Genomic DNA, 11,356 nt, shown 5'->3' on the forward strand with positions numbered 1-11,356 from the left:
ACACACACACACACACACGCTCCCACATCTGGTCTACCACAAGCGTAACTTAATGTCCCTCTCCTATCCATTGTTCGTTGAGTCTTCTTTGCTGAAGGGTCAAAATGTCTCTAAGTAATCTAACTAACTCTGACTTAAGGGACAATATAAGGTCTGCCATGAGTTCTATCATTACTGTTTTACCCACCACAGGCAGATACAGCTCTCGACCATCACTGAACCTGCCATATTGCTATCCAACCTGACCCCACAGATGCAGTAAACCTAAGTGAACCACAGTTTCGAAAGTCGACAGCAATAACCACTGCAGAATTGCTTTTAATCAACGTCTGAAATGAGGGTGACTTGAAGCGTCGCCCCATGCTGATTAAATGTAATTGTTTAATTGCCAAGTGCTGGGAACCCATCCTAAGAGGATTCCAATGGAATTATTTAATCTCTAGTCAGGAAGTACACTGCAGGAAAAAGCAGAGGGAAAAACGGAAGAACGGAAAAGGCAAAAATTAAGCAAAAATAGTCTGTTTTTCTTTTTTGAGTACCTCATGAAATATTAAACTGCGGTTTACATTTAGTTAGCTGAGAAAGGGAACAGCCTATGCGGGGGGAAGGTGTACACTAAGTGATGCTACAACTTCAAAAGAGGTCACAGTTATGACCTGTATCTGCAGACTAAAGTGGTTTGGTCTTGTCTTGGTTCACTTTTAAATTCTAACTTAACTTTAAAATACCAGCGTAGCACATTGTGTTGAAAAGAGTACTGAGTATGTGAAAATATCTTGTGTGTTTTTCCTTATGCCAAACATTACAGTGCCATCATTCAACATCTGTCACCTTGTATTGTGCATTGTGTATACTAAAGGTGTTATTCAGTTTGAAAACAAGAGCATTCAGCATTAAGTCCTCCTAACAAAGTCCTAAAGTGGAAACTCTAAGAGTTTAACTATTCAGAGATTCTCATGGGGACGTTATATAGGCCCTTTCCCCCCTCTGATCACTGACTGAGTCTCTGCTAATGGGACTCTATAAACTTAAGGGGCACAGGTGCGCTCCATTTGGGGTCACAGCTTTAAGATACATTGCTTGGGGTCACAGACGACCAACCCCCCAATAAACACATTCACGTATACACACTGAATAGGAGTTTTTCTTTTTTTAAACAAACACCTTTGCACCCGCAGATAATTAAAATCTCTCATCTGTATTTTTCATAGTGCTACCGTTCCTACACCAATTGAAGTTGCCGTGATCTCCAACACAGCCAGTCAGTAGCCACATCAGCTTGGCACACATACCATGACATTTCAATCTATCAAGAAAATCAATAGCAGTAGTCTTCCTAATATAACTGCACACAGTGCAAGCGTTCCTCACAGTGATACGGCTCTTGCTGTCGCATTTAGATACACAGGGAGTAAACCCAGGCTTGCCTTTCCGCTGATAAATGCAGTTCTGTTGTCTCCAGGGAAATGTGCTTGCATCCCTCTGGTCAAAGTGTGCTTCTGTCCCCTCACCACACCACAGGCGGAGAGGCAGTGAGGGAGGGGGAGCAGAGGCCTGTTCCCTGCAGCTGTGTCCTTATTCCCAGCACCTGACCAGGGGCCCAGATGTGCACACGGGCAACAGCAACAATTTGAGCAATGTAAGTCCCCTGTGGGACCCAGGCACCTGCAAATGTAACCCCACTATCTAACATGATGGCGTAATTACAGATCTAAAAGTCTACATCTGGAAATAACTAATTTAATCTATCAAATCAAACCTAGACTAGGGTACGATACAAAAATGGTATTGCACTCTCAGCATTTCAACTGCACATCAAACAAAAGCCACTCTGCACTTGGCACTGACCCAATTAGCCAACAGGTAGACAGCAACTACATTTAAAATGCATTTATATTGTGCATTAAGATCCTTCGCCAGTAACAAAAATGTGTGTTTTCTTTTTAATTCACTTAAAAAATGAATTTTATACATTATATTAATAGTTTCTTCTGAGCCAAGAGCACAACATTTAGGCTACTACTCTAATATTTAAAGTAACAGTTACCAAAACATATTTGGCATAACAGCACTTTATAAACTGTTTAAAATGTGTTAAAGTATCGGACATACTGTAACTGTTCAAGCTTTGCAAATGACACTAAGTGACAGTGAAAGGACTCGCTGTGAATAAATGTAAAGAGAGCACCGTCCAATTTTTATAGACCACTTATTAGGTTACATTCCTCTATTACAATTTCAATCGGTCAGGGTCCAGGTGTAAAAATACAGCACATGTTTAACTGACGATTGAAACTCAAACAATAGAGTAAAACAGTTCATGGAAACCGTGGCCAATCTCAAAGATTGACTTCACTCTGTGATGAATTGAAGCTGAACGCTGAGGCGCTGCGCACACGGGAAGCTGTAAAGGTTAATGGTGACATCTAGCGGCAGATAAGTATACATGCATCAAAGTCAATTATATTTAGTTTTTAAACATATTACTTCTCTCACATAAAGCCAAATAATTTCTGTAAACAATTTAAAAACAATGTCTTAACATTTTTAAACTGAAATCTTTACTTTTGTTTGGGTTGTTTTTCTACAGTAAAGCAAATAAGCCATGTTATGTTGTACATGGGGTGCTGCATTTGCAGACAATACTCGGTGTGTGAGAAATGTTATCTATTATTAATCTATTGTATAATAATGTTCTCCAAAAATAGAGAAATGTTAGGCTTTCATAACACATTTCATTTTACATACATTTACATTTAATGGGACGTTTTGTCACAGTACTTCTCTAATAATATCAAGTAAACAGCAGAGGGTGATAGTGATCTGTTTTACTTTAGCTGAAGCAAGGATGTCACAGTGAAGACAACACTTTTTCTGAGCATAAATCCTCAATATAATATGATAAATATAATATAATCATATAATAACATAAATTCAAGGTACAAGCTGCAAAACAAAGAGACAACATAATTGATTAAATGATATCCAGCCTGTATGGAAATCAATCAAAACAAATATCAAAATCCATAACTTTTCTTTACATGTGAAAACTGTACTAAATGATCACCACACTTTCGTTGGTATATTCAGACAGGAGAATTACTTTCATGCTTGTGATGGATGTTTATACATACCTTAGATGTGAAAACTGTAAATAACATCATACTGTACAGTACCAACCTTATACATCCAAACACTGAAATGCACAATTGACAGTCAATAATTATGATCTATGTGACAAACTATGATTCACAGTTTATCTTCATCTGCTGAAACTGTGTAATTTATGGGTTTGATTTTGAATATTGCCATCCATAGTTTTGGCACATTGTTCATCCCCATCCTTCCGTGGGTATAAGCTTGTCACTGGCCAGCACGAAGGACAGATGATAGGGGAGTAGTATGTCGCCTTGGGCAGAGAATCCTGCTAAAGGCCCTGCGGAAGCTACTGTGGCAAAGCGGATACAGGAATGGGTTAATAGCAGCGTTGAGCCACAGGAGCCAGAAGGTGACCTCGTACCAGTGATGCTGGATGCACCGCCCTCTGCAGGCAGCACGGATGATCATCAGTAGGGTGTACGGTGCCCAGCAGATGGCAAACACACACACTATGATGGCCAGGGACTTAGCAATTTTCTTATCCCTGGACAGACGGCTAGGGTGGGCAGCCCTGCTGGTTGACGGATCTAGTTTACCCAAACTGGGAGAGCCGGTCTGGGAGTGGATAGTACCTCTTACAGCCAGTTTCACCCCAACCCCCGGGTTTTGGGACAGGGAGGTACCTTTTCCCTGGGCAGAGGCGGTTTTGCCCAGTTGAAGGTGGAGCTGGGCCTCCCTGCTGTGGAGCCTCCTCCTGCGAATACTGAGGTAAATGCTGAGGTTGAAGAAAGCCACAGAGATGAAAGGGGAAAAAAACTCCAGCATGGAGGCACTCAGCAGGAAGTACCAAGAGTAATAGAACTCCGCAAAGCACTCATCCTTTGGCACGCGGCTTCTGCCCACCACCAGCTCCCAGAATATGATAGCTGGGCCATACAGGACAAAGGCTAGCACCCAGACAGCAATCATCCTGATTATGGTTTGATGAGTCATGCCCTGTCTGGCACGGTAACTTACCTAGAGTAAATATAAGCAGAAATCACATCAATATTATGAGTGATATTGTCAGTGTGGGCTCACACAATTGTATGTGTATTTTCTGCATTCTACCATTATTGTATAAATAGGGTCAAAATTACAATGTATTCTCGTAAAGTACACTTCTTTAACCGTAACAGCAAAGAGCAAAAACACAGTGTAAAAAAGTACATTTACAACTAAACATCCAGCAAAATATTACTTAAATGTTTTAAATGTAAAAATATAATGCAGGCAGAATGACCTCTGTTAGTGTAATATAATCATTTGTTCTAAAATGGGATTGTCATTCGTGATGCGTTCATGTGTAAGCATCATTTTAAAGTTGCAGCAGGTTGGGATGGAGCTAAAATACAGGAATTGTTACAAACTGTTATGTAGTATAGTCTCTAACAATGCATCATATTTTATAAGCTGAGCCATGTTTTTTATGCAAAATATGTATCTGCAAAATAGTGCTGTAATTGCTGTCAAATAAATTAAGTGGAGTAAAAAGCACAACATTTGCTTCGGTAGCAGAAAGTAGAAGTAATCAAGAAGAGTACAAGTACCCTAAATGTCTACTTAAAACATCCATTAAAGCAGTGAAAACCTGAAAACCCGGGGAGACTGATGAGCCCACAACTGAGAATTGTGCAATATAATTATCAAGCTAATAACATTGAAACATATCTTTTGACAGATACATCATTATCTTCTTGGGAAATAACATAACATTTTGGTGGAGAAATGGAACATATGAACTTTCCAACATCCTGACATCATGCACTGCAGAAAAGTGTATGAAATAGTGCTAAGTCAATGGCGCACCTCTCATGACCACTTGTCTCAATTAGTGTCACATCCTATGTCCCTGTTCACATTCTTGTTCAGCGGGCAGCGTACTTTACACCCTCTCCAGCTGCTCTGAATTTATGCCCCTGTTCTGAATGACAAAACATGATCTGCAGCTCCTCTTCAAAGAAGATGGAAAATGGTTCCACTTATGTTTGTATAAATTAATTGGTATACAGTAATTCTTGCCCCTGCTTCATGTGGCGATGTTGCACTCAATGGACAAGGATCAGGTATGCTCATAAATCCAATCTGACATGTTGCACATCTTTTTAAATTGTTAGATTCCTCCTGAGAGCTTCTAGGGGTTAATCTTAGCTCACTTTAATCATAATCATAATTAAAATAAGATTTTGTCTAATGCTGTGCAGTTAGCATTTTGTTCGGTCTAATATATGCATCTAATCTGATTCCATCTTTTATTTCAAAAGACAAACTTTGTCCTGTGGCTGTTGATGATCCTTTGTCTTTCAATGTTCAGAGAGAAATGCTTTTAGGAAAAGGCTGCTTGGCAGCCAATGGCCTGTTTCTGCTGTGATTGATCTCTCCAGGTTGGAAGGACCATGGCACGGAGGAGGATCGCTATGATCAAAGCTAGCTAATTAAAGAAGAGGCTCTCTCTCTCTGGTGTTATTTGTATTCATTGCTCTGATGTTAAGTGTTTGCTTGTGAAAGGCAACATAACACTCTCTTTGTGCCCTATGCCAAGCCTCATCCCACCTTCGAGTTAACACACACGTGCATAGTATGGAGTCAGTCAACTAATGCACAGACAAGCCCCAACGAGAGGTTCAATGGGCCTAAAAGCTGCAGAGGTTTAAAAATGTTTAGAAAGATGCGTGCCAAGAAGGGCAGAAAATAGAAAATGGACATGACTGATGCTGTACCAATGTATTTCAGAAAGTGAAAGCAGTAGAACATAGTTGCACGGACATAAATTCAACTATTTGAACTTGCTAAAGTGTAAATTAAAAGTATTTTAAGGCACAATAAGTAGGATTTGTCGATTGCAGTTTGTAAACATGACATTGGATGTTGGCCCTTCCTCCCCAGCTCAACGAGAGTTACGGTGCTCGCCAGCGAGTGAAAACTCAGCCCAGATTCAGTCTCGTTTTGGAACAAGCTTTTTGTCCGTTTGGTATTTCGCCTGCTATATTTGCATTTTCTTGGCAATGTGCCATTTTCATAGCTTCCTCTTGGATGCATACTTACAATCTGGCATCTGGTCGCTACATTTGTATAGAGGTTGATGCCCAGAAAGATCCTAAACACAACTAAATAAAAAATAAAAAAGAGAAAATACAGGTAGAGGGCAGAATCTCTGCCGATACAGACACCGCCACACACTTCGAGTGGTTCATAATTGACGATTGAGAGGGATTTCATCTATAGTCTATACATTGTTTTTAGGAATATGCTGCATAATATACCTTTAATAAGATCTTTTCTGCCTTACTTAGTGCGCTGCTTCCTGAATTATGGAGAATGGTTGAGAAGGATTATCTTTGTATGAATCACTACCTTTTTGCTTTTTAGGAAAATCCTTCTCATTGTGCCTTTAAATTAAGTTATAGAATGTTAGACTATTGAATTCCTGCATGTTTTCTAAAGCCTAGTCTTTCCCAAAGTCGAAATGTGACTTTTTTTTATCTTCATCATGGGGAAGGGCTATAATTAGTGGTGGCACTGGGCCTGAATGGGTCAGGAATGATTAACCTCTGCAGATGGGCACTTTTGGGAGAATGAGGTGGCACTGCCCCTACCAATGACCTGGGAGACTCACCAGTCAGAAATTAAGCCACAGACCACAAGCAGTAAACATTTATATAGCTAAAAAGGAACGGGCTCCTCAACATTTAACATTACACTTTAAACCCTTTAATCAAATACAAAATTGTTTATTTCTGTCTCAGTGGAAACCGAGAGGGGAAATGATTCTGAGCAAGTTTAGAATTCGCTCAAAAAATAAATCAGGTTTACCGTTATGACATCATTTCAGATAGTTTTACAAATATGACAGGTTAGTGTGCTATGAGTCATAATCCTAAATTCCCATTGATGGCTGTGTGCAATACCGATGTGAGGCACAGGATATTCGACTCACTGCTCTGGTGACTGACAGGAAGCGGTCGTAGCTGATGAGGACAATGTTGAAGACAGACGCAGAACAAAGGAGGTAGTCCATGACCAGCCACAGCTTGCACAGTCCCTGGCCCAGTGTCCACCTGCCTGTGAGGATGTAAGGCATGTAGACTGGGATGCAGAATGCCCCTACAGAAAACATTGGAAATCATTTGAAAGTTATGTGCATTCATAAATGCTAAATAAGTTGGCTGCAGTAAAGTATTACAGTATAAGTTTGACCATAAAATACATGTTTACCTAACTTTAAAGAAGGAAGGAAGGTACGATTATAAAATGATTGCTTGTGTACAACAATTAAGAAATGTCATTGCCAAATAAGGAAGGAAAGAAAGCAAAATAAATACAAATGTTTCAAGCACTGCAAATATATGTATTGTTGATGCCATCAATTGAACTAATTAGCAGCTGGCTAATTTATGAATGTAGACCTACTCAGCTACTCATTAGTACGCATCTAGAGTACAGGAAGGTTGACAGGCATACACAGGAGCATCAATTTGAGAATGTCAAAGCTTCACCTGTCATATATCCGCATGCTTTATATGTCAAAGCGCATGGAAATGGAAATATGACAGGAAAAGCACATTCGTCGTTTGCATTCAACTTAAACCCTATATCCAGGGTTTTTAAAAAACACTACACGGTTTGACTTACCTACAAGAAAATCTGATATTGCCAAATTCAGGAAGTAGTAATTACATTGTGTCCTTAAACTCTTGTCCACTTTAAAAGCCAAAATGACCAGTGCGTTACCCAACACTATTACAACGACCAAAGTCACCATCATCACCATTAAAATTACAAACATGGGTCCTGAAAACACGAAGCTGGTCTGGACTCTCGTTGAGGTGTTGTCAAAATAGTCGCGACTGGAGTTAAAATCAGTTTGTTCCACCATAGTCCTGATATGATGGTGGACGCTGCTGTCGTTAAATCCTCAATAGACCAGCGCTGATAATAATAATAAGTCAGCAACAGGTGCCAGGCGAGTGTACACTGCATCCAACACCCCCATGTATGCTCTAAAAGCTACGATTTCCTCTTCAAACTGAGCACATTGTTCAAGAAAATCCACGAGAGAGCGCACAACGCACTTCACAAAACGCTGTTTGGAGACCTGGTGAATTACGCATCTGCCATCAATGCCTTAAAGTAAGGTAAAGCCTTCCTGTAATGAGATTACTTCTCCGAGAAAATGATAGTTTTTGTTATTACACATCGTATGTAATGTCAGATTATGATTTTAAAGTAATTCCAGCCACTGACACGATCTGTATAGTATTATGAATTGGCATGAAGATTTATACAATAGAAACACCATAGAAAGTGTCGTTCTCTTCACTAATGCAGTTACCTGTCATATCAAAGAAACAGTGCGATAGAAAGAGGTTTTGGAAGCTGATGTTTGAAACCTGATATCTTTATAATGTGTAAAACTGGTTATGGCACTTTAAAGTAATTAGGCTGAAGTCAAATAGTCAATGTCTATATTTATTTCCCTCCATGCTGTGAATCAGCAGAGTAAATCCACATGATTATTAGTCCCCAGTCAATTTCTTCCCTGCCAATATCCATTCCTAGAAACCTCATATTATATTCTCAGACACACACAATTAGATTGCATGTACACCACCACTCAAGCAACCTGGCCATTTTGGTTGTTGCCTGAAATGAGCATTATGTGGGTGTCAAGGATATACTACAGAACATGAATATGGACAAGTGCTGAAGGCATGATAAAGTCAACTGTGATGACCCTTATCTCATCCCGCACTGTACAGGGTATGAAGGGCATTACCTTCCAGTTATAAACAATGAAATATGTGCAGACTTTTATTTTATTTTGGCTTCATTGGCATATCTGTGCATCTTCCATTGTCTGTCTGTTCATCAAAGTTGTCATTTTCAAGGTCAACAGAGACATTTATTCCCAAAAATAAATGTTATATTTTGCCAGTACCTTCAATCTGACTGACATGAAAAACTGTGCAAGCCAGCAACAGCGAGGGGGAGGCACACGTACCAGGAGTCTCTTACTGAAACTCTCATCAACACGCCTTGTGAGATTAACAGTTTTACCAGTCGTAATTAAATATTTATCACGCTTGCCTATGGCACCACAAAAACCTCTAGTATGTGGGAATATGTGTATATTTCATGTACCCATTTAGAAAGTTGGGCGTGTATAACCTCCCAGTAGCACATGGTGGAAGAAGCTGTAGGCTTTATTTGCATTCTGATACTATCCTTTCAGTCCCCCAGCTGTGGTCCAAGAGAAATGAGAAACACTAGAGAACAGTAGAAGTGACTGACGGAGCCCAGCTTGAATTACTGTTATTTTCTCACAAATGGAGCCACCACAATATCTCAGAGTTAGTCATGTCACAGTTGCAACAGAGGAACCAGTTCAGGCAAAGGCATACAGCAAGTGTAGGCGTTTCAAAGCAGATCCACCAGTCTGGTTTACAATAAGCCCAATTAAAGTGCAATCTGCTTTTTAGAAATTTGACCACAACTGCTCTTTCAGATTCTCTTTATTAGGTGATTGGCAATCTTTATTGTTCGTTCTGACAAAAGATACATGATTCAGTGCTTTATCATGTGAGAAATTCGTTACAATGTATAGACAGGATGTTGTGTTAGTGATGATGGCTGATGGAAAATCAATGTACAGAAAATGGGTTTTATTAAAGGCAAATGTTAGAACACTTCTTCATTTGGTAATGGTTGTTAAAGGGCTTATCAAATTATTTTTTCAGTGGTCTTAACAAACAACGAAGGCTCAATGGATGGAAACTCACCCTGTGCCGTTATGGAAACCAATGCACATAGAGATTTACACCAGTACTATACTATTGCTTTCCAGAGTCAGAGTCACACAAAAACTCTTCATGATCATTAAAACACTGACATTAATATTGCTCTTGATTTTATTTGCCTCTACCAGACTAAAAATAAATAATACATGCCATAATACAAAGATCATGCAGGTGTCTCAACCAACCCAACATTAATAGTAGATCATTACTCCAAAGGTCATGCTTGAGGTGATCTTGAAACCATACTGAGTGGTACGGTGAAATATTGGGAATCTACACAGCCCATGGTGTATTTATTCTAATATAATTAAGATTTGCCTTTGTAAAACACTTATAAACTACTGCATACATATTCAACAGAATTCAGGGAAAGTGTGTCAGGGAAGCAATGAATTTGATAGGTACATTGCCGCTGGATTTGGAAATCCAAGTGGGGCGACTCATCTGAAAATGGAGGGCACTCAGAAACACAGCAGTGCCACAGAGGGTACACAGAGGCTCTAGTGTTGCTGATTATACTATGCCCTGCTGTGGCTCTCCATTACTCTAGTACTCAAGTGTTTGTGTTTGGATGCTGGGCTGGAGTACTGATGCTAACATACTGTAACAGTATGCCTATCCACAGTAATCACAACTTCAGTTAAGCGTTAACATGTACAGTGCACATCCTGATTCTCCTTTTCAACCTCAGTGGAAGCAGTTCTGCCAAGACTATATTCATCATTCTATGTACAATATGTTACAAATTAGTAAAACCTAGGTAGATACTGTATTGTATGATACATATTAAAATCTACTGCATACTAGTTTATGTCTATATATGATATTGTAAACCAATAATATATTATTGATTAGCCTTAGAAATACATATATATTTGATAATACTAAAGACTGCAAACACCCAGTCCTGACATCCAAACAAATAATCAAATACAATGATTGAGATTAAAAACCCACTAAAATTAAATGCCTTTTTTCAATGTTGGTCCTCGTCAGAGAGAGAGGGTGAAATGACCTTCAAGTCAGGCAAGACAGGTGAAAAACAAAGCTACAAAACAGACTTCAAATGGATTATTTATCAACCATGCTTACTGTATGGCAATCTCTGATAAATACTGAATTTGTTGACTAAGTAACCAGGAACTGCACTGTTTTCAATTCATCATACTATACAGATCGTGTCAGTGGCTGGAATTACTTTAAAATCATAATCTGACGTTACATACAATGTGCGATAACAAAAACTATAATTTGCTCGGAGAAGTGATCTCATTACGGGAAGGCTTTACCTTAGGCATTGATGGCAGATGCGTAATTCATCAGGTGTCCAAACAGCGTTTTGTGAAGTGCGTTATCTCGTGGATTTTCTTGAACACTGTGCTCAGTTTGAAGACCTATTTTGGCTGATGGGAAAACAACTT

At 39.3% G+C, this 11,356-nt stretch overlaps 1 protein-coding gene across 1 annotated transcript; it reads right to left on the minus strand.

Moving 5' to 3' along the window:
- Positions 1-2,770: 2,770 nt before the first annotated feature.
- Positions 2,771-7,930, minus strand: LOC115022006 (histamine H3 receptor-like). Its single transcript, XM_029452786.1, has 3 exons — positions 7,771-7,930; positions 7,076-7,242; positions 2,771-4,116 (listed from the first exon to the last, which is right to left on the minus strand). The coding sequence occupies exons 1-3, from the start codon at positions 7,922-7,924 to the stop codon at positions 3,364-3,366; spliced, it is 1,074 nt and encodes a 357-aa protein (XP_029308646.1). The 5' UTR covers positions 7,925-7,930; the 3' UTR covers positions 2,771-3,363.
- Between the last annotated feature and the right edge of the window lie 3,426 nt (positions 7,931-11,356).

The sequence above is a fragment of the Cottoperca gobio genome, chromosome 17 (assembly GCF_900634415.1).
Source record: "Cottoperca gobio chromosome 17, fCotGob3.1, whole genome shotgun sequence".
In the NCBI taxonomy this organism is placed as follows: domain Eukaryota; kingdom Metazoa; phylum Chordata; class Actinopteri; order Perciformes; family Bovichtidae; genus Cottoperca; species Cottoperca gobio.

What these genes read in the sequence shown, in the direction of transcription:
- LOC115022006 (XM_029452786.1), bottom strand. Translation starts at nt 7,924, where the DNA reads ATGTTTGTAATTTTAATGGTGATGATGGTGACTTTGGTCGTTGTAATA. An exon ending in AATATCAGATTTTCTTGTAG is followed by an intron (nt 7,243 to 7,770) that starts GTAAGTCAAACC and finishes TGTTTTCTGTAG; the next exon opens with GGGCATTCTGCATCCCAGTC. An exon ending in TCCTGTCAGTCACCAGAGCA is followed by an intron (nt 4,117 to 7,075) that starts GTGAGTCGAATA and finishes TATTTACTCTAG; the next exon opens with GTAAGTTACCGTGCCAGACA.